Source organism: Hippocampus guttulatus, chromosome 14, assembly GCF_054856545.1.
Source record: "Hippocampus guttulatus isolate MCC_2025c chromosome 14, RoL_Hgut_1.0, whole genome shotgun sequence".
Classification (NCBI taxonomy): Eukaryota; Metazoa; Chordata; class Actinopteri; order Syngnathiformes; family Syngnathidae; genus Hippocampus; species Hippocampus guttulatus.
The window spans coordinates 1,948,008-1,974,802 of record NC_141274.1 but is presented as its reverse complement, the minus strand read 5'-3'; the positions used below and the strand labels follow the sequence as shown (position 1 = coordinate 1,974,802).

General features: G+C 43.1%; 1 protein-coding gene across 6 annotated transcripts in view; it reads left to right on the top strand.

The window, feature by feature from the left end:
• Window positions 1-26,795, top strand: part of irf4a (interferon regulatory factor 4a) — a 57,492-nt gene that overhangs the window by 8,011 nt on the left and 22,686 nt on the right. For 3 of the 6 annotated variants that reach the window (XM_086128657.1, XM_086128652.1, XM_086128658.1), the window contains one exon: window positions 142-3,946. The exons of 1 other annotated variant lie outside the window; for it this stretch is intronic. In XM_086128657.1, coding sequence (XP_085984783.1) covers window positions 142-291 — 150 coding nt within the window. In that variant the 3' untranslated portion in view covers window positions 292-3,946. Of the gene's footprint in view, window positions 1-141; window positions 3,947-6,913; window positions 7,007-12,515; window positions 12,618-13,028; window positions 13,369-26,795 lie in introns of those variants that run through there. 2 more of the 6 variants (XM_086128655.1, XM_086128656.1) reach the window with 2 other exon arrangements.

Below are 26,795 nucleotides of genomic sequence, written 5' to 3'. Positions count from 1 at the left end.
ATTGACCGCACTAAATTGTGCTCGTTTGTTTTCATGGAATATAAACTGAGAAAGATTCAAAATGGAAACAAAACGCCCGCTGAAATGTTTTTGTTTTTGTTTCACATATTGGCCACGCGTTTCCCCTTTCCCTCTGTGCAGGAAGCCACCTTGTCTGTAGGGTGTCTCGGCCGTTACTTTGCGTGGCATCACCTTCATTTACCAGACCTCAAACATCACCACAACGTGGCCTTTACAGAGAAACGAAACTGCCCTCAGTCCGCGCGCGCAGCAAAAACATTTTGTCAATGAAAAATTGATTTAAATGACTTTGGCGCAATTATTTTGTTTAGTTTTGTCGATCGTTAATAGCACAGACAATGGTAGCCTAAGAGTGCTTTTTGCTAACTTGACTCTCAACTCAACTGTATTTATAGAGCACTTTCAGCCATCACTGTTCTCCTCTCTCTCTCTCCAGCAGATTCTTTTTTTACACTGTTGCAACATGTGGGAATATGGCTAAAGAGGGATGGTGTTTTTGTGTTTTTGTTTTTTCTCCCACACATCGTTTTACGAATATACCATTGTCAGGTTTTTATTGACTGTTTTGACAAATATGTCCCCAAAAAAGTAAATTACAAACCTCCGCTTTAACTTGAAATGAGCTGTTCTGTATTATTCGTTGCACTAAAAATTACGTTTCGGTTGACACACCAATCAAGAGAATTTTTGGGAGAGAGAGAAGAAAAAAAAAAGAAGTATGCACAACTGAAAATGTGAAGTTTTAGGGCCTCAAAAACACAAGGGTGGATTCTACTGCCAGTTACTTTTACCATCCCACCGCTGTTGTTCGTTGCCCAATACTGTGCACACCGTCTCATGTAAAAGCTCACCCGAGCATCTTTTGCATTGTTTTTTTTTTAAATTATATTAAGACATGGATGTTTTAAAGTCAGTCGAAGATAACCATGAGAGCATTTTGCATGAATACCCTTAGTGTTGGATATTAACTACAAAGATCATGTTGCAGTTATTGATATTTTTGGGGGAAAAAAAAGGTCGTCCTAACCTTGGCAGTGTATTTTACTTTGTGCATTCACCATTTAATGTGTTCAAAAAAAAAGTGTTCAACTGGACCGCTTGTGCTTACTTTTTACATACCTGTGGTAATAACCCTACACCAGACTCGAGGCCTGTGACCTAAGCATGTTTTTCGGGTGGAGTTTTACCGAGCCCCCCCCACCCCCCGGCCGCAATTTGATGACAGTTTTACTTAACCCTCGCCGCCTCTGATCCTGCTTGTTGACCCTGCGGTTAGGGGGGCCGTTAACCTCATTTGCCGCTTTATGTACCTTCTGTCACGCGCCGACACCGCGCGTCAATCAGGCCTCCTTTGCTGCCCGAATATAAATAGATGAATGTTGATTAATAACAACGCATGTTTGTACGACGCAGACCGGAACGTAGGTTTTCATACTAAAATGAATTTTATTTGGATTGCTAGAATTGAGTATTTTGTGTCATTTTTGGTTTTCAAGTAAATTTTTAATTGGCTGAAGTTGTCTTGACCCCCCCCCGGTGCCCCACCAGGTACTGCCGGGTACTTTGCTAAATTGTTAGTGCAAGCCATTGCCGAGTAGAAAAACAAAACAAAAAAAGTGCACAGAAAGTTATTGCCGTCTGAATGCGCTCTACCATTTTATTTCTAATTTTTTGTTAATTAATACCCATTCATTTGCAAAACATAGAGTAATAGGTTCCACACTTTAAATTAGAAAAAAAAATACTGAGAATGGTCCCAATTTCATGATAGTCAAGTGGTCGTTTTCCAAGAAAAAAATAAATATGGGAAATGAGTTCCTAATCATCTGTAGTAGAGAAAACGAGGCATGCTTTCATTTTTTAGTCGATTTTTCGATCATTCCTTTTGTTCATACATGAGCAATTGCACCAGAGAAGTCCATTCAATCCCTATTTGCCTTTTTCCACCTCCAATCTTAAACTAAGCGCCCATGACGAGCTCCGGGAGTCCTATAAAATATGTCATATGGAAGGCTAGGGTTATTTTCTTTGTTTTTGTCATGACCTGCTCAGGTTACTGCAGTAAAATAAACGACCAGCAGGGACCGCTATGCTTCAAGTGAGTGTCGAGCCGGTGGAAGAAAAGAACCCCGACGCTCGGGACTCGGACTTCAATCATCAAATGATGAATACCTCCTAAAGTTCTGTATCCCATCACCTATAACAGACATGCTGGTTATAAAAATAATTGTTTTCAGTGATTTACTTTTAATTATGTATTAATTAATGTAACGGTCAAGCAGATTTTACTTCACGTGTGGAAGGTCTCCCTCCAAATCCAGATTTTTTTTTTCCGGACAACAGACAGACTTTGTTTGGCGCGTCATGTGATCAGTGCCCCGGCGTGACGAAAGAGACGCCGAGTGACGGCTCCGCCGCCATGTTGCGTGAGACTGACTGGGCCTGTTCTCAGACTCTGTGTGGTCTGGGTGTGTGGTCTCCAGCTGACAGGCTAAGGGGAGGACGGGGAGAGCCCCTTCCATGAGTGCATTCGTGTGTGTGTGTTTACTTTATCCAGAGTCGGGGCCCCGGGGGCTCTGTGGCCACAGCTTGACGAGAAAGCCCGGCCTTCCGGCACTCGCTGGGTTTCAGTGGAAATGGATAAACACTCCGCGCCATCGCCCCGACACGGCTCATCTTAAGATCGGTTTTATCTGTGTATACTTACGGGACCAATGAGACCTTCACGCGAGAGGGTCTTTAGGGGTTGGTTTGTTCTCTCTGAAAGTCAAGCCTCACTAAAAGCAATAGTTGTATTGATCTTGCTAAGTGGTACAGTATTATACACGGCCAAGAATTCATTCTTTCGTACATTTTGTTCAGGGAAAGCTTCGCACAAAAACAGAACGTGATAGTTTTCTTTTTTGGGGATTTTTTTTGGGGGGGGGGGGGGCTGTGTCATGTTCCCCATCTCTAATTTGGTCTAAAATCTTGAAAAATATACAATTGTCTGCCACGCTCAGTTCAATAAATTGGCCCCATACGCTTTTGTTAAAGTTGGCCTCGTACTTCACTTTGAGAGAGAAACGACACTGATACGCACATGATTTTCAACAGCCGAGCCAATGTTTAAAATGTGAGAGACGCCACTTGGGACGAGGAGAAAATGGACATTTGTGTTCTTACTGCTCTTCAACACAGCAAGCCACATGTGACATCTGTCATTGTACCATGCAAAACTGACTGGCAACAAGGTGCCACAGAGTTTCCTCTCTGCCAGAAAATACAAAGAACAAGAAAGACTCACAAGAAACTAGGCGAACTGTCAACTTATCTGGTTACTGAATTGCGGTTGAAAATTATTGTTTCTGTCTTTTTTTTTTTTTTTTTAATTGTGGGGAATGACTTTTGTGGTAAATTAAACCAGTGGTGGGCAAATATTCCAAAACATGAGAAACTGGAATTGTTATATTCGATATGCTAATCTCATCCATGTTCCATATTGATTATTTCTATAAAGCTGAGGTGTCAAACTCATTTTTGTCGCGGGCCACATTGTACTTACGATTTACCTTGGAGGGCCGTTATGACTCAGAATTTTGTGAAACCATATAAATGTTTAACCACGTCCACATATTAAATGCACAGCGAGCAACAAATAGATGGCTAATTTTGACATCAGAAGTCAAGAATAATGGATTGTTTAAACGTAATTATTACGTTATAGATGAAAAATTGAAATTTTGGTTCAGACTTTAGCAAGCATCCTGGAACTTGATATGCTTGATTTGCTTTCGTGGGCCAGATTAAATGATGTGGCGGGCCAGATCTGGCCCCCGAGCCTTGACGTTGACACCTGTGCTATAAGATATTAAATTGCCTTGTTTGAACAAGCTGCTAATTGTGTAGTTATATGGTTGTAATTATAAAATACATTTTTCAAACACTGCAAGGAGTCGTTAAAATTACGTCATTGGCCACATTTTCAGTATTTTTGGAAGACAAACCCCCCCACAATTCTTAGAACACGTTTTGGTATTCTTTTTATTGATGTAACAAAAACTTCAACCAGAAGGGTGAAAAAGTAAGCGATAGGAAAAATAGCCAATTAAAAAAAAACTGCAATGCATTCAAGAGTTTTTTCTCGACTTCCAAAACTATTGAAAAATGAGAGGCAATTATGCTATGTGGATGACGATATTCAGGCATACACATACTAACATCACTTTTTTTCCCCTCTGCAATTTATAATGTGCTTAAAAAGTCACTAACTAGCAAAAATGCTTCAACATTGACAACACTGCATATACAGTATAAGTTACATCTTTTGAAACGTCCACATGCCTGCGCAGAAAAACAAAGGCGCTGCTTTCAAAATAAAAGCACCACATATTTTACATTTTATTTTGAATACTGACAAAGACTGGACGGGCCAGATGCGGCCCGCGGCCCGGATGTTGTCAAGTCTGTGACATACAAACACTGAACACAACCATTTGCGCCTTGATTTGTGTCCGGCGACAGCACAAGGTTCAAGTTGTGCTATTAATTTTTAATCAATGACTGTTGCTGTATTTCCACGGTCGTTTAAAGCATATTTGAGTAGCTTAAAATGTGGCTCATTACGGTGTTTATGGTTTTCAAGACAATTGTTTAACATTAGGAACGAAGTGGAGGAAATAAGACCTCATACTTCCCTTCCACTCATTCAACCAACGGGGCTCCTCTCCCTCTCCCACAGTGATCTCAAGGGAAGGCCATGTAATGCGGCACTGCTGAGAACGCGCCATGAAAATATAAATACAACCTCGCCGCATTTCGACCATGCAAATAAACACGGCCACCCATATTTCCAATTAGAGTTGGTGTGGAAGGCAGGAAACGTGCTAGACGAGGACAGACCACACCCCCGCACCCATTTCTGTCCATTTTCTCTAAAAGGGTCCGGGTCAGGGACATGTGGCAAGATGGGGGGGGGGGGGGGGTGACAATTGAAAGGAAAGCACATTCAGCACTCGCAGCATTGAGTGCGAGGATGTTAAGTCGTCAACATACGCTGGAGGTTGAACGCACTGCGCGATGACCCCAATTTGTTCAGATTTGGAAACTGTTTTTGCTGTAGGAGATAGAAACCATCTGTTCCGGGGTCAAACATTTGGCCACTTGCTGTCGGCTGAAAATGACATCACAATTGCTCAGGGCTCAGGGATCGATGAATGGTGTCTTAACTGTACTTAAAACTCGGGTGAATCAGAAACACTATAATCATATGGGGATAATGCATTCATTTCAAAAGACTTTTGGGGTTACACCATGCACTCTTCCGCATTTTCACATGACACTTTACATCTCGTACCCTTTAAAGTGTTCACTGAGAGAAGCGACCAAATACAGCTGAAGTCTGCGAGTTTTGCTAAAACTCTCAATTTAAATTGCAGGTGGGATTGTAGGTGAATGCAGACCTAGTGAGTAATTGTCAAATGTCATGTCATATCACATGAGCCTTCACTACAAAACATGTTTTTGGGGATGATGAGAGATACAGCTTGCTGCCGTGAAGTCATACCAATACAGTACATGTCGATTTTTTTTTTTATACCTAACTACACAAAAATAACATTCTAAAAAGTGAAGTGGAGGGAGTCTCTGTTACCTAACTGCACGGTTGCAGTCAATGAATAGTGCCATCATTTGCTTTTAAAAATGTCCACTTTTTTTTTTCCAGTTGTGCCATGATTGGGATTTAGATTAAAGAAAAAAAAACACGGTAGTACAGCATGTGTTGTTTCTCAAAACGTTTCCTAATAAGAACACCAGGGGTCGCATCGCTGTTGTGTGCAAGGGTCAATTGCTTGGTGTACAGATGCGAGTTGCAGAGTGTACTTTTTGTCTTTTTGATCGTACCGTTCGGCAGCATCATTTGGTGTGCGGCTGCTCTTTTTGGAGTGAGGGAGGAATACAGAATGACAGTTAAAAAAAAAAAAAAAAAAAAAAAAAAAAGCCAAGGAGCCAAGATTCAAACCCAGAGCCCTCACACTTTGAGTCAACAAAGTGTATGCAGAAAAGATTGCACGACTGTCTGTGTCCTATGTGTTGTGTTGTGTTCTTTTTATTATTTTGGCTTCAAAATGGCGCCGCGTGAGTGGCTGCCTTTCCAGCAGCTCCTATATTTTGTTGTTCTACTTCTTCTTTTCGTAACTTTGCTGCTGTGAATCTGGAATTTCTCCATTGCGAGACTAATGAAGGTTTTCTTATCTTATCTTATCTTGACCGCGAATTTAACAAGCTGCAATGTTAACCTCCGAGAACCCTTTTAATCCCACTTCATGTTGGGTTTTCACATCTCTTGCTCCAAAACAGGAATTTACCTCCTTTTGAGAAACTAGGTCTGGCTTTATCAATCCAATCTGTGTGAAATGAGGCCTTTGCACTGTATTTCCCCCGTTTTCCTGAGCACAGCCAGGCCGCGTTACTGCATTGCTGCGCCTTCAGACCACCCAGGAGCAGCTGGCAAGCGGAGTCGGGGTCCATGTTGTGATAAGAGGTTATCCCGAAGGAGATTGCGCTTTGATAGTTCGGCGAGGTCCCGTTGATGCGATACTACTGGATCTGCCCTCCACGGGGAGCCAACGGGGCCGTTGGTCACCGCTTCAGCAACATCAAGGGGCCTATTAGCCAACATAAACACACAACTTAGTGTAATTGCTCTGGAGAGACGCCGAGTTAAGAGTCACTTTTACTCCAAATATGGCTCCGAGGACATTCGGCGCATTTCTTCACGATTTTAATGCTTTCAGAGCGGGGCAGAGTCCATTGGGGACATTTGCCCGAGTCATCCCTAATGGAAGCCGTACCGATAATGCCTTGGGATCACATCCCCTTTTCCCGTTGTTTACGTTTAATTGACTTGCAGTGTCCCGCGCGCAGCCATGCAGGAATCCAGCAGAATAAACACAAGGACCCGGGAGATCCTCTCAGGCCTCCACGCTGAGCTGTAAACACACACACACAAGCTGGTGAGACAATTTGAGAGATTTTGTTGAACTGTGTGGATTGCCACTCAGATTTTTTATTTTCTTTTTTTAAATGTTCCAACTCAAGACAATAAGACGCATGTCACTGGCGGTTCGCGCCTTGCTCGGCCAGATTTGAGGTGGGTGATTATGTTTAGCAGCTGGCGTCTTGTGTTCTCATCGCGTTTTAAGCTAGCTGACGTTTGGAGAGGTAAATAGCTCAGGAGTGGCCGATACCATGGCAGTGGTTGGTGGCGGCAGGAAAAAGGCAAAGGGGTTACGGGATCTGGAAAAGCGCGCAGTATCCTTCCCTCAACTAATGTCAGCATGCCACCCCGAGATGATATTTCTGGAAACTTTGTTGGGTTGTCCGAAGGAGAATTTAGCCCACACTGAAAACGAGCATACTTTTTCAAGAGATTAAATTGGTATGATGAAATTGACTATTTTTAATTATTTATAATAATTGATTATACCAGTTGATGCAATCTGCGGAAAAAATCTTGAAAAATTAAGTGTATTAAACTCTGAGTAGTTTATTTTCTATCAATACATTAACTATTTTTCCTGTTTTTTTTTCAAAAAAGAAAATAGTTCTCAAATGACTTCTGAAATATATATACATATATATATAATTCTAGGATGACTTCGTTTTTGCCGCATAATTATTTTTCTTTTTACTGTGTACTTTTCTCCATCAACCAAATATCCCAAATACCTCAAAGATCATTGATTATCGAGAGTTGTACGTCAAAATGGAAAAATATCAATTTTAATGCAAACGCGAAATGTGAGAAGCGACGACGACATAGGTACAAGACTCCACCTCCTTTTGTGTTCCAAATTCAAGAACTCCTCGCGTTCAGCGACCGCAGGCCGTAAGGCGGCGCTCGGCCCGAAGTGCACCACATGAAGCGTGAAAATGAAAACTGCATACCAATATTGACCTTCCATTACAGGAGCTTTAGAGTGCTCTGTCCTGCTTTTATATGAAGTCTGCTGCGAGGGAATGTATTTTAACTACGGCGTACAGGTTTGAACAACCTCGGTTAGAACAACACACGCGCAGACTGATACGACGGGGAAACACCCCGCTGCCGGATTAAACGCTTTGCAGAACGTCAGCGCGATCGTCATTTCAGTGTATCTGGCCAAGGAATGCTCATGTGCTGTGTGATAATGGAGATTAGTCATAAGCTACGCAGTTCTGACCGTATGAATTGCACACTTGTGCGCTACGCTTCGTGAAAGTGTACTCACACTTGTCTTTAGTTTTAGTCGTGTTTTGCTTCATCGTCTGGATTGTCTGGACTGTAATAATTTAAATTTGAAACAACATTTCCAGAATGTTTGACAAAATACACCCCTCATAAGGGCACATTGTCAAAAGACAACTTGTTTTTTGGGAGGGAGAGGGGGACAAAACAGTCATTTAAAAAGCATAAAAATCTACAACGACATTTATGGCAACAATGTCGGTTAGCGCAACAAAGCTAGCAAGTTGTTTATTTTTAAGTGCTATAAAAAGAGCAATCGTTCTGTAAACTCTTATTTCTTTGTTGTGAAACGCAATTCTCGCAACAGTAAGAATTGAAACATTTCGTTGAATTCATCAACCTAAAATTTTGAGTTCACCCAACTTTAAAAAAAAAAAAATACAGTGCAGAAATGATGATGTAATAGATTATGAAAACTTGATTGACATATGAAAGCACTTCTTATTATGTTTACACCAATTTGAATAAGCAACCGCTGTATCGCGACTAAATATTTGGACAATATAAGCAAAATACTCAGATGATTATTTTGCTGGTAGTTGCCATTCAGTGTCAGCGTAGATGTGAGTGGCAATGGTACTCTCTCTCTCTTTCTCTCTGATTTTGACTTCTGCCCAAGTCATTTGGGATAGGCTCCTCTTTCCTCTTGGTATTTTCACCTCTTGACTCTTGAATGCACCGAGTTTGACAAATTGACATTTTTATCTCCAAATGTGAAAGCGTTTTGAATGAAGGTAACTTCATTCTGTTCGTTACATGTGTTTAATGACCATTCGATCTCTATCAGATACAAATGAATGAATAAACAAGTCAACCAGAGGACATAGTTCCAGCAGGGGGCGCTGCGCAGTTAGGTGTTCACGGAGGCGTTGTGTTGAAAATGTTTAGATGAGCACTTTTAGAAGCCATTAACTCAAACGTAAATAAACGATTTATTCATATCATACAATGATACAACGACACTTCTCTGCCGTGTTTGTAGATGTGGAAACAATCGGAGTGGCGCTTGCTGCTGTGTGAGTATATGGCTGTGTATTTACTTTCACCGGTTTGTCAAAACAGAACGTGAAATCGCTGATTACCGACACTATCCCAAATGCGAAGCCATTTAATGAATGGAATGAGTAAAAGATGAGCAGGATCTGATCAATTTGTTTTGTTGTTGCTGTTGAACCTTCTTTTGCATTCACTACATTGCGTTATTGCGTCCAAGTTATTACTGTGCAAGTTTAGAAACATGATATTTCAACCTTACTTTTCCCCTCTCTTTCCCCAAAATGGCAGAAAATCATCTGAAAAAGTGGCTGGTAGACACGCCCTAGCTGTGTGACCGCAACTGAAATGACCAAAGTCTGTCTTCAACGGTGCATTTTTAATATGTATTTGACTTTCATAAATAGTGTGACAAATATGGCTTGCGAGAAAAACTGCTTTTAAGTTTTGAATCCCCATACAGTAAAATGCAAAAGTGTTAGGTCCGATTAGATTGGATGGTTTTTTTTTTTTTTTTGCAATTGACCACTAGAATGTCATGATGTAGAACGCAGACCTCTGCCAAGGCTCTTGGCTTTTTGTTTTTCCAGGCTCGTTGGTGGTGTATGGCGACTGACTAAAATAAGGATGGTGCAATTATGATTGGGGGGTTGTGGGGGGGGGGGGGGGTTATTAATACCATATTGACTGAAAAGAAACAATTTCTCCTCAGCCTCACTAAACTTGAATGGCTTCCTCCTCACAATAATGCTCCAAAGTTAGGTCGAAACCTGTAATACATTTGTGTGTGCGCTAGTGTGTGTGCATGCGCTCAATGTTTCTAGCAGGGTCTGTCTTTTTAAATTTGTAGCTTTCAAAGTGAAGTGAAATAACAAAGCGGCCAAAAACTTTGGCACTGTAAGCAAAAGGTCTTGTAAATTACACACACTCGTGTTTTACATGAAATTGTTGACTGTACGATTCTGGTCTTTTTCCTTTCGAGTGCAAAACGACGCCGTCAATTTCAAGGCAACAAACTTTGAAAACATTTATCAGTTGGGCAATTCAACGAAATGTTTTCGGTTTTGTTGTTGTGAAGATTGTCTTTCCTGCCTTTCACAACAAAGAGAGTTTGCAGAATAGTTGTCCCTTTTGGACAAACAAATGGCTTTTTATGTGTTGCGCAGACAAGCATTGTTGCTATTGATGTCAGTAGTTCGTATTTTAAAGTTTTTCTAAATTAAATTACTGTTTTTTTTTGTTTTTTTTCAAATGAAGTTAAAACACTTCCACTCTTTGTGTAGCTGAACTTTGACTGCCGGCATTGCGACTTCCCGGTAATAAGCGTCCCCTTATTGCTTCCATCTTTCTCTTTCTGGCTTGGCATTTTCAACTTGATCAAATAAACACCGTGCACACGAGATTGGTTAATGGAGCTTTTCCGTCAGCGATGATGAAGAAGAAAACTCGGGCGGAATCAGAAATTCAGCGCTCCCTTGGCCTCATGATTAAAGGTATTGTGTGCAAAGTGGACCGGTTGTCATCGTAACGGCAGAGTACTTGCTTGAACTGGAAAAGACCCTGTAGGTGAAGACTACAATAGCGTGACTTGTTACAAACCGTCTGTCAAGAGGTGCAGAAAGGCCTCTCCGCTGCGCTCAGCTGTGAAAACAGCTGACAAGACGCGCACACGTGCACACCCACATTCACGGATGGTAGACCAAACCCAGACAGAAAAACGTCCTCTTGTCAAATCTGCCTATTTGTCCCGAAAGCTCTTATTGACTTCTTTCGTGTTTATCTAAATATTTCCAAGCTCGAAAATTAAATGAGTTAGTCATTTGTGGCATTCCGGTAAATCTGCAGCAATTTAGGGGAAAACGGGGGAGGGGGGGGGGGGGGTCAATAAATGGCCATTGTGTTGTTTGTTTGAGCTGGTAACACGGTTTGATAAGACGCGCTCTAATATTATCTAAAGGAGCGTCCATACGTCAGATGGCCTCCAGAAATATTTCCGGATACGCTTGTGTAAACCTGATAAATGATTTAAAAAAAAAAAAAACCTTTAACGCCGATTAACCGCAACATTCCACCATAAATTATTTAGATGACTAATGGCATGCGGCATGATCGAAAAAGAAGAGGGAAGTAATGATGGATGATTAATTATCTGCCAACAATGTCGAGCGAATGTGATCGAATAAACCTTGCGAGCACTCGCGTTCGGCGACCCGACGGATCACAGATTGAACTGACTGGAGCGGAGCTGACTGTTCACGTTGTCTGACAAACCCGTTTGTGATTCTGTTTTGTAGATGATGGCAACATCATCACCCATTAAAAAAATGCATTATTTGTCAACACTTACCGTACTTATCAGTAGGGCGGGGAGGGGGGGGGGGGGAATTCCCAGCCAGCTAGCTTGCGAAAACATTGCATCTAAACTGGTGCCAGTTGCTCGAGTTACTCTATAATGACACTGGCAACACAGTTAATCATGGGGACTTCCGAGCACTTAGCATGCAGCCTGTTGCCGCACAGCCGACTCACTTTCTCTTTTCTTTCTCTGTCATTTCCCTACTTGCATTTTATTGTATTTTTTTCCTGCCCATTTGCTATCGATGTTTTTTCTTCTTTTTAGTCCATGATGTATTACGAGAGAATATTGACTCAATCTGACTTTTCTTCATTGCAAAATCCAGCATCCGGTGTTATGTCTGAACTATTCATAGGACAATGCCAATTGCTTTGAATGCAGTAGCACGTGAGACACGGGTATCACGTGTCACATTTGCACGCAGACTTCAACCATCCCGTTTTACCATGTCGGTACGGTTCAACAGCAACCGAGGGCATCCAAAGCTTGAAAGCAGCGTGAAAGGGGCTATAGTTGCTGAACAGAAAAAAAGTTGGAGACCTTCAACCGCCCTCTGGAGGTGATTGAAGAACTGGATGGATGTCAGAAAAACACTAACATCCAGTTTTTCCACATTGCCTTTGTTTTTTTCTTCTCCGTAATCCGAAGACCAACAACAACAACAAAAATAATCCAAGGCTCTGAGCTAAGTCTCTTTACATTCTAATCAGTGGCGGTTCTGGGGAGGGGGCCAACGGGGGCCAGTACCCCAGTAGTACTGATTCTGGACCCCCATGTGGCCACCCCTCTGAACGTAGACTATACATTAGCGCCCAGTCGCCGACGCCAAAGGTGGAACTCGAGTGCCTGGTTTAACATTCTAGTTGGATCTTTTAGTGCACTGCACTACTGAACAAAGACGAGCGCAAAGAGGACAAGCGGCCCCCAGAGAAGCAGTCCCAAGATTACCACGACGACGAGTGATATTATATTGTCACGGTAAGACCACAACACAAAACCAAGCAAGCCCGCAACAGTAGTGTTGCTCAAGTGTGTGTGTGTGCTTTTTGTAATATCCCTTTTTATTTTTTAATGTTTATTAACAGGAACAATATATAAGACACTGCCTTTTTAAATTGGGACAATTAGATGCATGTAAAACATCTAGCTTCAGTGTGTTTGCAATTTTAGTCCCAGGTCAGGCTTTTGAATGTATTAATTTATATTTACTGAATACAATAAATGAATAAATACATTAATTCATGCACTTAATAAATAGCATTCATGAAGAATTTTTTGACAATTATGTGGGTCTGAGTGCCTACACAGTGTAAGTGGAGCAGGCTAGTGTATATGCTGTGTCCATGCAAAAATTATGTTTACATCTATTCGGTTTGTCTTTCTCCACAGACGTCAGCAAATGGAAAGAAGACCCGCCAATGCAGAACCGAGTTTTTTCACATTTAATCTTGGGAAAACATACCCCATGTCCACTATGAATGACGATAGATTAAGCAATAAATCAGCATGTATGTAATCTTGGTGTACTTTGCATTGAGTCTAGGTAGTCAAAAGCACTGAATCTTGAAACACTTTGGACGATTTGCCAGAAATCACCAACATCGCAGGATACAGTTGCTGTGATAGTAGCGGCATCTGCCACAAGATCTGCACCTATATGAATCTTTTTTTTCAGCACTTAATTCCGCACTACTGTAATTCTTATACTGTTTCTCACTGTAATGTTATGTCTGCAAGGTTTTAAAGTTTGATGAAAATAAAAAGTCAAATAAGATTTCGAATCTTTCTTTTTTGCCCTGCGTGGAATGTGCCCCTCGATCAAAACCCCCGGCCCCAGCCGGGCCCCCTCAGTGAAATTGATCTAGAACCGCCACTGATTCTAATGTGCATGATAGTTTAGAAGACACCTTTCCAAAATATAAGGCTGGATTTAAGTAACACCAAAAGGCTCATTACTGGGCAGTGACAATATGAAAATAAACAATAAAACAGAGATCAGACAAATATTACGCGAAAGGTTATTTCGTGATTAGTTGCCCGGGGTTGCTTCATCCTCCCCTTCCATATGAATGAAGGTGACCTCCACGGCACTCCACAAGCAGCCATTGGCAGTTACTTAATGATGGACACACCTCACATGTAGCATATTTGGCCCATATATGATTGGTCTATGCGTTCGCTTTTGTTTTCGATCGAAAGCCTGTGATTATTTAATTAAATGTTGTTTGGGAAGACGCAAGTGCGTCTACGTCATCGATTGGTGTGCAGGATTTGCACGGCAAATGCCATTTATGTCAGTCGGGTTTTTATTCGCATTTGGAAGAGGCCTGATTCCGATCAGATTCATTTTACGCTGCCACAACGCATATCCCATTCGTACCGCTTGACCCGCGCGGTGGACCGTAACTCGGGCCCAAGTTCGCCAGCATGCTCCTTTTGACCATTTCCACATTCCCATTTTGACAAATGATCCCCCCCGCGCGCATCCGTTTGTCTCGCTTTGGTCGAATGCCGCTCAGTCAACGGCCTTTGCGGCATCAGTTCAACCCGACGGCAAATCGTCGTGAGCTCCAAGTCGCGGGACATTCTTGAATCAGACACGTGAAGCGTGTGTGTAAGCTTCGGGTGGAGGCGGACGCAAGCCTGTTTATGTTCCTTTGCCCACATTGCGTGCCGAAAGGGAGTGAGCCGCGTCGACACCAATGCCAAGGTAGAGAATCGAGCTACGTTGAGTCATTACTGTTTACAACAAGAACTATCTCTCTCTCCACTTTGCATCTTACTCATTCTGTTTTTGTTTAGATTCCATTTGATTTGGTTTCCTCGTTTGGTTTTTGTTTCCACCTGTTCTTGTCATCTGGGTCCCTTGCGTTAGCCAATCGGCTCCCTCAACCCCTTTGTCTAGTCCAGGTGTTCCTTGTTGTCTCGTTGGTTTGCTTGCATTTGGTTCCCAGCTCTCCATCGGGTCATGTTTTTATTTTTATTTTTTTCTGTCATGTTGTTTTGTGGTTCTGTCATAGGTGATTGTTTGTTACTTTGGTTTATTGCGATTTTAAGGACTTTGTGTTTTTGAGTTCGTTTTTCAAGTGTACAAGGCTTCCGTGCATTTGCCCCCCCCCCCCCCCCCCCCCTACGTAGATACGTCAGACATCGGGAGAACGGCACGTGCAGGCCCAACATTCCTCTGACGACAACATGCTCTGACCGTTCGGACTCGAATGAGAAAATTCCGAGTCGGCGTTGGCCTCCAACGTTTTCTGTCCTGCCAAAGAAGGCGTCATTTACATTTGGCGCGGTGCATTGTGGGAGGCGTGACGTCAATGTCAGCAAGACAAAAGCGGTGGAGATGTGGTCTGATTGTCGCGCGACTCCAATTTTACAAGCAAGAACGGGAAAGAATTCCACCCAAAAAGTTTCAGCACTCGATATAATCAGTTTCAAAACACTTTGGAGAGGTAAAATGTCGATTGTTCGGCTTTTTTCTTTTCTTTTTTTTTTGACTATCACATTCATCAAATTCAAAATACAAGAAAGTTATGACTCATTCCACGGGAATAAACATTGACAGTTCTTGTCAGAAAGATGAGACGTCTGGAAAACTTCCACTCTGTCAAAGCAAAAGGTTACACCGCTGGCAGTGTTTGAAAGGGATCCGACTGCTTATTTTGTTTGTTTGGTCGCATGGGGTGCAAACACTGTGACTAAGATGTCACTTCAGCAACAGGTTCGAGTAGACGTCACATATGATAGCTACCAAACTTCTATTCAACTTTGTGCCTGTAAGGGCCCACTTGATGTTCCGCTAGTCTAGTTCTCCCCTTTTTTTTTGTTTTTCTGTTCTCACAATGCACCTCCCTTCTCATTATGTTCTCAAGGAAATCTTTGAATTCTTTTTCCCTCTCGTGCCAACTGACTTTAATTTTTTGTGACTGTCGTGAGCCGCTCTCTCTCCTTTCTTCTGTCTGCTTCATTTTCAACGACAACAAACGGCGCTTTCAATCATGCGATACGCATTCGGACCGCAAAGCATGGATGGTAACTCCGGAGCTTGGCTTGCAGCTGTCCTACGAGGAAACGGATTGACTCGAAAAGTCATTCCTGCAGACTCGCTTGTAACATGAGAGACTGTGTTAAGCGTTGTTTCTTTCATGTTCCGTTGTACAGTGGGAAACATTTGACCTTGTTGTTTTGATTTATTCATCTGCATACATTTTATTTTGTGTTCCGTGTCAGGTAATTGGAACGTTTAATAGCAAACTAAAGGTGTGGCATAATTCAATATCGGAGTATCCGACTTGTCGCCCTGCGGTTACAATGGCATTGTTTGCTTTGTCCCCGACTATTTTTGTGACCTTTTACCTTGTTTTGTTTTTTTTTTTCTTTTTCTTTTTGGTCCAGTTTGTTTGATGCTGGATGAGGATCCGATTACAAAGGACTTGTTTTGATCTCATTCCACACCATGGCAGGCTTGGACTGACAATAGGTCAATGGACGGGAAATGCTTTCATGGTTTCTGACTCTTTGACTTTGGCCGTCCATTGTGTTGATCGACGCAAGGTCTTCTTGTTCCCACATCTCACTGAGGTGCCAGCATTTGCATAAACATTGGATCCTGAAAAAGGGAATGCCCGATATTTGCTACAATATGGAATTTTACATAACATTTCTAGACAATGGAGGGGGTTTGGGATGGGGGGGCGGTGGCAGCTCAGCTCAGGACATCTGATGTGTCAGCAAATGTTGTGGATGAATGCCGGCAAATGAGCAACCGTGTTTTAACCGGTGGTGTCCGACCGCGTCGTGTTTTAGAATATTGGCGACGCACCGCGGGGTTTCTCCTGTCGGTTGCGTTTTGATCGTCTCAGTCACAAAGCCTGACGGAAATAGCAAAAAAAACAAACAATGTCCTACCATTCCAAAGAGGCAGTGCCACATAAATTATTAAAGTGGGGGAACACAAAAAAATTGTTGTTCCATTGTTTGATAATGAAGGATAGAGTAAAAGAACACGACAGGTATTTATCATTTCACAGATTTTGTGTAAATATAATGCAGTACAGTGAGTATTTAGTACGGTTTTTTTTTTGACTGGCCCTGTAAATGGACGTCACACATGAATACAGTATGTGACGTGGGAAAGTTTTCCCACCTCGTTGTCTTGGCTGCTTTGTCCAACATTGCAAAAAAAAAAAAAAAATGGCAACGTGAAAAGGGTGGTTCTCAAAAAACATCACCCAGGAGTGTGGCATGTAAGCCCAAAACTGCAGCCCTTTTGTTCAAAGGAGATTGTTGAATGTTGTGCTCTACTCCGTTGCTACATTTTCATATGGTTGTGACATGGCACTCAAGTACCCGATTCTTTGACCTTCATCTAAAGATTTTGTTGATAAACTGGTACAAATGACCACTTTATCGATGGAAAATGAACTCTGAACAGACGGGAACAGTGACCTTCATGTAGGGTCGTTACATTCAAGGATCACGTGGACACCAGTCGTGTAGTCGTTTGCAAAACGCTTCGGCGTGGCGTGCGTGCTCATCATGCCCTGAGCATCTGACAGTTCCTGGCCTAGACCGGGGGTCGGCAATACGTGGCTCCAGAGCGGCTCTTTAGCGACATCTAGTGGCTCCCCGGAGCTTTATTAAAAATGTTTGAAAATGGAAAAAGATTTTGATAGCAGGCTAATATAGCTCAAATAGATGTAGATACATGTTGCAACTCTGAAAAAAGAAAGCTGTGTTTTTTTAAAACGTACACTCTATTTATGCTTTTAACAGTCTCGACAAACACAGACACGTCTGCGTCCGACTCCGTGCCTTCTCTCTTCTCGTTCGACTCGAGAGGCGTTCAAAGACAGCCTCTGAAAAACGGAAATTAATGATCACTTCACTGACACTAAGAAAAGCGAAAATAATGCACCAAAACAAAAAAATCAAGCAAGGAAATTACTAAATAAATTCTATGGGGGCGTTTGTGAACACACATCAAAGGAATGAATAGCATAAACAATTCTGAGACTGTCCTGTCTCCTACATACATACAGCATGTGTTTCCTTCATTGTAAGTTTTATGGAAGGTTTTTATTTTTTTGCGGCTCCAGACATATTTGTTTTTTGGGTTTTGTTTGTCCTATATGGCTCTTTCAACACTTTGGGTTGCCGACCCCTGGCCTAGACGAACAGAGCTGTGGTGGATCCTTCCACCAAGAATCCTTCCAGGAGTGGGAGAGAAGGGTGGCAGTGCATTCGACTGCATAGAAGATTACTTCGAAGCGGAAGTTTGTAGTTTTGGTTTTTGAAACCTTTCTGGCCCGCTTCTATGGCGTTCCCTGCTACATACGTTGCTACTGTTCACATTTATTTCTGTGGACAAGGTATCGTATCTCATTACACGTACGCCCTTTGTGCTCCAAAAAACTGAACCTACTGCACAATCACCTGACCCGTCTGTCTCAAATGGGCTTCTTTGGCTGTTGCCCTTGACGTCAAACGCGTATTCTGGGTGAAAGGTAAGGGACGGGCCCACGGAGCCTCAAAAGGAGGGAGATCCTCGTCTGGCTCGCAGGGCACAAGAATAGAACTTTCAACTCCCGCGAGCTCTCTTTTTGACCTCTCCCGAACCCATCTACCCTCCTCTCAACTTGCCAAACGTTGGGTGTAGAAAAGAAAAACATCCTTTCACAACTCGTCCCGTGCCCAATTTCCTGAGAAAGGTATCTGCCACATGCAAAGTGTCTAACCTGAACTTCCCTGTTCAGCAACAACAGGCTGCTGGTGAGTCACCGCATTGACCTCAGATTCTCACCGATTATTTACCTGGAACAAGTTTGGCCTCAATACAGAGCAGCGATTCTCAACTTTTAAGGGCTTGTCATGTTATGAAATTGTTTATTTTTGCCTTGACTGTTACCTTGGCTGAAAGGTTTTAGAATGTAATCGCATTCGCTGTCAGCGATGAGGCGTACCAACCCGTCTGTGCAGACTGAAGCTTAGAGAGGCGAAGCGAAATACAAAACGACAACTGGTTGTCATAAATGAAATTGTCCAAATATTTTGATGGTTTGTCCCATCCTTCCATGACATGCCCCATGTCATGGAAGCATTTAGCATTTAGCTCATGCATTTAGCTCAGGGATAACACATAACTTTGTTTTCAAAACCTCTGATGTCCAACTCAAATCACAATTCTGACTTTTTTTTTTCCAGGAAGTCACAGACTAACAAAACCAAAAGTCTCATTTCAGAATCGTTGTTTTTGAGTCTTCGACATGCCTAAAAACTCACCGTTTTTTTGCTGCCGAGTGTGTTCAGTATTCTGAAAAAAAAAAAGTGTTTTAGAGGTCCTAAACACGACCCAGATAAAATATTAACTCAGTAGCTGTAGTATCTGTTTCACCAGTGAATCAAGAAACTAGGTGGACATAGATGGGTGAGCAGAACTCTATTATATGTAATAGAACAAGCAGCCGCCATTTTGGGGCTTTTTGGAAATTTGGCCAAATGAGGCTCACTTGGAACCAGGTTTCCATGACGGACGGATATTGAATTATTTACGCCGTTTAATTTGGGTTGAGTCTGGCATCCAAACTGGATCATGATTTCTTGGATGTGCCATGAAAAAGGGAGTGAAACACAAACAAATTTCACCGCATGGCCCGAAATGAAATGGACAATCATAAAGGGCTCAAGAAAATATCAAGGGCACCTGCTCCAACCTGAACTTGAAGTCAACCATTTTGGTTTGAAGTAGCCGATTTGGGGACAAATTCCAGGCCTCATAATTTTCATGAACGTACGCAACTGAGCCCCTGATGGAAGCGTGTATTCCTTGATGTATGTCCAAGTCTAATTTGCAAAGCTTTTTCTGCCTCTGCTGTCAAATGTTGCGGGGCAATGTGTCAACGATTCGTGGTTTGTGTATGCGAAGGGGGCCCGTTCGTCGCGCGTGTCAAAATGAATCGAGTAATCAAGTGTCCGATTAATCGACTACACGTTTCAAAATCAAGTCCTCGTGAAAGAGCCGTTGTTGAACTTGTCCTCTGATTTCAGTCTCTCAGCAGTAAAAATATTGGATTTCCGTCGTCTTTCATGAAAGTCGACCAAAAATATTTTGGTCAGTCAAAATAAGACATTTACTTATGAAAACAATGAACGAATCAGTTATCGGAATCATTTTCAAAAAGGTTGGTGAGTGCAACATCAATCCCTCTGGTGTGGTATTGCCTCATTGTTGTCATTTTGTTTATCACTAAACGATACCACATAAACACCGGTAATTGGTGAACAAAAACTAATCAGAAAAAAAAATAGTTTCGTAATTTCACTTCAATGCGAAATTAAATCTTATCCGATTATTCAATTAACCGATCGGTATCATGGATGATTTATATAATCGATTCTAAAAATACTAGTTAGCGACAGCCCTACCTGCGACTATTATTTAGCGAATTCATTTGAATTTAGGATTGAGTGTTTCCCACACGACATTTTTACCCTGAGAATGTTCCTTACATTTTTTTGCTGGTATGAATTTAGTATGACAAAAATGACTCCCTATCTGAACAAAAAGTGAGATTGCCCAGCGTCTCTGAGATTGTTATAGACCTCCGCCCTACTTGTCTGTAGACCGGTTGCATATCAGCCCATTAGATTCTGTCATCGTGTCGGAGCCTTACCCACATGAATCACACGCAGAGCTGGCGTGTATATAATCTCTCGTGTTCGCCTCTCATAATCAGGAATGTTTATATAGATGACTGTTTTATTCGCCTTTATCAGATGTCACCGAGTAAATGGGGAATGAGTCATGAAATGGGGTGGGGCAGAGTCTCTCACGCACCTTAACTTGGCACGGAGCGGCTGGCGGGTTGTGTGAATGTGTTCTCGCAAGCCTCCTTTAAACCCTCTCGCACCGCGCCGCGGCGTCTCCCAAGCGCGGCCCAGGTTAGCCCTCGATTATGCAACCAGAGAGCGAAAACAACGCCAGGAGTTGCTATGCCCCCCGGGTGTCGGTGCCTGCCCAGAAATTATGATTATGAGACTGAGGTTGACAGCTGAATTTGGGCCTCGAACGCAACGCGGGCGGCAGTAATCGCCCTTAGATCTCCAAAACGGACGACTTCCAAGAGGTGCGGATCAAATTTCAAGTGCAGTTGACATTCCGCTTGTTGTGGACATGCCACACACCGCGATATGGGTTGGGGGGGGGGGGGGGGCGTTTTGCAGCAGCCCGAAAGTGCGTGCTGCTCCACAAATTATTGTCTGCATACTCAGCACAGGCATGTGGGTGTGCATTTAATTTTTTTTTGCATTCCCCCTCCCCCCCCCCCCCCCCCAAGATATTTACAGTCCGATGTCTTAACATGTAGTTCATCATTCACGTCTTACCGTCAACACCAGTGATCACGACGCCCATTAACTGGCTGAACGTGTGACATGTCGACTTTGTTGATGGCTTAACACATGTTCCGATGGGCTGGGAAAGCAGCGTCTGTGATTTTGACACGTGCTACGAAGATGAGTTATGACACTTGCGTCTGTGTGTCTGTCAGGTGCTTACACACACGAATGCTCCAGTGTGACATCTGGACCAGCGGCATTCCATGAAATGGCGCCTGCATGGACACGTCGTCTGTGCGAGGTGACAGAAAATTGCGATTAGAAATTAGAGAGAGGATGCTCGAAGAAGGACGCTTTAGTCATTATCCATTGGCAGTTCGCTCTTGGTTTCCCACCACTTTCTAGTTTTTCTTGTTGGTTCATCCATTCTGTTTGTTAGACTTCTTTTTCACGACGAGCCGACTGCCTCTCGAATTGCTGATGGCAAAGAAAAAGTTTTCCGCCCACGTTTGTGGAATGGCCTGCAGGAGGAACTCAGGGCTGCAGAGAACGTCAATATTTTTAAAAGGAGGCTTTGGCTGATTTTCTCATTTAGATTTTTTTTTTCATGTATTCATTTTACTCAGGCTTATTTATTTTTACCGTGATCTTATTTGATCTTGTTTCAACTCCAGTATTCATCCCGGCCCACGAATCGCCAAAATTAATGTTTAATGGATGCCTATTGAAATGTATTGTGGAAAAAAAAGTAATTCAAATTCAAAATTGGGAGGAGGGGGCGGGGGGTAAATTGTGACAACACAACCCTTCGTGGATTCTTGCACAGAATGCAAAAAAATTATAATCTGCCGATCTGATCCAGCCAACCAGATCTATGTAAAAATCTACTGCGGAGAATCCTTAATGTATTATCATTTTAAATGCTTTAAAATGATCAGATAAGTTGTCATACCGCACGGCCTGACTGGCCCGTATGTCTGATGTCGAAGGGTAGCGCCACACCCCCTCAATTTCTTTCACGGAAATTCAACTTCTGGAAAAGTTTTGTGGCTTGAAGCCGTTATAACTCGGGTCAAACCTTTTCCGACGCACCAATGCGGAACTTTTATGCACCAATCTGTGGACATTTGAAATTATTGAGGGAGAAAAATAACATTCAAATCAGTTCAACTCCCCACTCTATTTAGCATCAACACGAATGGGATTTCGACATTTCCTTAGATTGTGTCCAAATTTGTAAGCTGCGTCCTCCATTTGAAGGCCACATGACGTCATTTCCGCCGCGCCTCAACCACACGCCGGCGTCAAAAATTCATGCGGCCTTCAAACCGGCGTTTACGTCTGGCCTTCGTTTCCATGGCAACGGGCCCTGAGCAAATGAGCCAAGGCTGCTTGGGGCACACGTTCGTAAGCCTACGTTTGGCTCTTCCATACCACTCCACTTTAACATGTCACCAAAGTGACAGCACCTCCCCCCCCCCCTCGACCCCCACCCCAAAAAAGGGTAATTTCTGTATTCACATCTAGTGAATCACGACCATGCGGTGAAACGCTGTAAATGCCCCTTGTGTGTGACACTCATGGCTGGAAGAGGTTATTCAGATTTTACAATTCGTTACGTTACGTTAGGCAGTCCATTCTCATTGAAATGACTCACTCAACATACATTTTTGAATTTCTTAATTATTATTATTATTTATTTTTTTTAAGGCTTGCGCTCAAGTAGTTTCATCACAAGCTTTATACTTCTGAACAATCAGCATTGCAGGATTGGTCAGATGGGATCAAGGGTGTAGACTGGGTCCAACACTAAAAAAAAAGAAATAAAAGAAATTGGGTGAACAAAAGATTTCAAGGCAACAAACCTTGATCACGTTTTAAATGTTTGAAATTTTGCTGTTGCAAAAATTTGCTGCCCTGCATTTCACCACAAAGAAATGAGTTGACGGAACAGTTTTTCTCCTCGGCCCCTACACACCTGTCTGGTCCTCAGGTCTGCGGACCAGACATTAGAAGTACCAAGAACTAAGCGGAGGCTCACGGGGGATCGAGCCTTTTCCGTTGCTGGTCCCTCTTTTAGGAATGACCTCTCATTGAATGTTAGGCAAGCCCATCTGTAGAACTCATCTCAAAACTCATTTGTATTCTTTGGCATTTGACTCGGCATAACTCGGACTTGATCTTAGTTTTACTTTTTTGTGCTTTCTACTGTCTTTGTTATTAATTCTCGTTTTATTGTTGTATAGATGATATTTGCTCCATGTACAACACTTTGTATATAGCGGTGGTTGTTTTAAAGTGCTCTATAAATACAGTTGACATGAGTTTATTGAACTTAAAGATATAAGTAAATGCGACTGGCTTGCGTTGTTGCACTCACTTAAATGCACTCAGATTTATTTATTTTTTAATAGCGTAGCATTGCGGCGTGACTGATTCAACGGTGGTATTTATGCAGCAGCGTGGATTATGAAAGTCAGCTAGAAGCTGGCTGATCACTTAAATGCACCTTATGGTGTGTTGCAAGTACAAGGAAGTAGCATTCGTCTCACTTTAATTTGTGTATCCACCTTGCATGCCCGACACACATAGTTGTCAGGCATTTTATAAACACACGTCTGTTCACACGCACACGCACATCGTGAAACGCCGCTGTTTTGAGGCATCGGGCGGTCCACCTGCGGGAATGAATCGGAAAACGGCTCTGGAAGCATGTGGCCTGGAAATAAATATAATTTAACTGAGCTGTCAGATTGAGTTGGGCTGTACCGAGCATTTGGCCATCAATGGCTTGGCTTTCTCAATTTACCCCCCCCCCCGCCCCTGCGCCCCACCCCTCAAATGTGCATGCGCACACACACACACACACTCGGTCTCAGACCACCAGGGAGATGTGTTTATGGAATGTGCCAGAGACCAAGAAATAAGAAACAGACATTGCCTTCATTTCAGCACAAAGAATTTGAATAGACACATACTGTAGGTTTGATTCCAACAATTCTTTTTTGTTGTCGTCTTTTATTTATTTTTTATTTTTGGTCGTAGGGCACAGAGCAAATATCCTCCGCATCATGCTATGATTACAGACAAAGACATTTTAAACAAAGACCCAAGCGCACAGAAGGAGTCGCTGCCGCGTCGCTCAGTTCTTTACAGGCCGTACTTTTTACATTTGATCTCGCCTCCGGAGTGTTTACACCAACAACGGCGACTCAATCAGGAAAGAAATCCCTGGTAACTGCGGCAACAAATAACGGCAACCAAACACACACACACACACACACACTTAGAATCCAGAGCGCCGCAGTACATGAAATTTTGACGGCAAGACCGTATTTGCCCCTGTGACTAACATCCAAGCAGATGGAGATAGATGTGTGCGTTGTTTAACTTGTGTGGGGGCTTAGTTATTTCACAAATAACTTCCCCCCCCCCCCCTCTGCCCCCATAGTGTTCCTCCTTTTTCATCCATTCTCCAATTGCCTTTTTGCGTCATAATTTCCCCTCTGTTGAGAAAAGCCCTTCCAAACCCTGGAGCTGGAGTACCATGACATTATCTCTTCCTATCTGAACCGAAGGAGTGGGAGGAGGGGGGGGGGGGGGCGGTGTACACCATCACTGAAATGTGTTATAGTTTCCCTTCATTCGCGTCAGATGCCCTAAGGCGTGTAAAACAAGTTGAGCGTGGTTTTTGGGGAAAGGTTAAGCGCTGCTGACAGCGTCGACATGAGTTTCTATTTCAAGCCGAACTCGTTATTTCTGCCCCGACTATGCAAATCAAAAAGATGATTTGAATTTCTAGAAATGTTCTCCCCCCCCCCCCCCCCCCCGACTGTAAAGCATGCGACGGATGACGGAGCACTACGGGATTGTGCATGGGATCGGTTGAACCACTCTAGGTGGTGGTGTTTTTCAAAAAGTTGTATACCCGGACGTTGTCAAAAAAAAAAAAGACTGAACAATTTCAATAGCCAGCCAGAAGGTCGATGACCTGGCAAAGAAAAAAAACGAGCTGCATGTGGAATAACTGCTCGTCCCCTCCCATTTGTACAAAGTCACATAATGTAACGCGTGCCTCAAAGGCACTGTCGGCAACAAAGACGCGATGTCGGGCTCCCGTTGTTTTGGCTCGTGAAGTACTCGCCGCGCATTCCCGGTCTGAAAACGTGACACTCATTTGCACATTCTTTTCTTTATCACTGTCACACCGGAGCATTTTTAAATGTTTGCCTTCTCTCACTCCGAAATATCATCGTCATGGTACGGACGATGCGGGACCTTGCCGGCTCCAAAATACGAGGCGGAGGAGGAGGGGGGGGAAAAAAAATGCAGCATTTCTTCTTCTTGAATGCCGGTGTGATGTGAAATGATGATAGTTGATCAGCGATTGGGGCCGGCGCGCTCCCTCATGTCGCCTTTCAAGAGATGCATGCAAGGGGCAGCGGAGCATGGCCTCACGCAACCATTGTCCCCGCAAATATGGCCCGCACGTTACTGCTCACTTTGTATACACAACCGGCACGTTGACTCGTGTGCGTGTGTGCATGCGGGTGTGCGTTCAAGTCAACTCTTCCAAATCGACCATTGTGGCAAGATACGAGAAGGTGCTTAAGGAAACGGAAGTGTTGTCAAGTGCAAAATGGGCACAGGACATGACGAAGATGTCCCACTCTGCAAAAAAAAAAAAGTGGTTGATTGATTTGATGTTTCTCTTCCGTTCTCTCGAGTGAGATCAGAAAAGATGAGAAACGGCTGCTGGGTTGTTGCGCATCGGTTTGAAAATAGACTTTGCCGCGTGTGAAAATGCCAGCAACAGCATTGAGAATTTGGCACCTGAATATTTATCAGCACGGAATCCTCATTGATGTTTCAATTTTATTCTTTGGACCGTAGATGCAAGCCGCGGATTGTCCGATTTTGTAATGTCTGTGCGCCGTTTCCCTCTGTTGCCAAGCCGTGAACAGTTTTTGCGGCCCTGCAGCTTGTCAGTCACAGTTTACGAGACGCCGCCAATGCACATGCAAGCCTGGTGTGCCCTTCGTAGCGTGCATGCAAGAAATACAAACTGGACCACTCCCCCTTTTTGAAATGCTTTCATTGTCATGATGTAGACGGTGTATAATACTTCTTATAGATGCAAACTGAAAAGCAAAATTGAAGTACTGTGTTTAGTCCTTCCAATGACACCGGTCAACAATTTTGAAGTCGGCCGCGCAAGTGACTTCCCGGGTTAAAATGTCGTACGCTGACTCTGAATCTCCCTTGGTCGGTGGCTGTTTTGTCCTAAGATTGCGATCTTTTGCCGCTTTGACTCGCTCCAACAGCGCTGATGGAGCGACGGGGGTGAAAGCTTTATTTCGGAGCTTTCAATAACGGCAGCTGTTCCCACTACGCAACAATAAAATGACGTTTGAAGTGATGGAAGCGGAAGTAAACGACTTAACAAACACCCGTGACTTCGAGCGATAGATTTCTGGATCAGCGGGTGATTGACACCTCTACATGAATAATCATAAACAAACACTGTGCATCTTCGAAAGCAGCAGGCGTAGTCAACGGCATTTTATCGATTATAAAGTGAAGTAACGCAGCCCGGTGGTCCGGTGGTTTGCACATTGACCTCACAGTGCAGAGGTACCGGGTTCAATTCCAGCTCCGGCCTCACTGTGTGGAGTTTGCATGTTCTCCCCGGGCCCGCGTGGGTTTTCTCCGGGTCCTCCGGTTTCCTCCCACATTCCAAAATCATGCATGGCAGGATGATTGAACACTCCAAATTGTCCCGAGGTGTGAGTGTGAACGCGGATGGTTGTTCGTTTT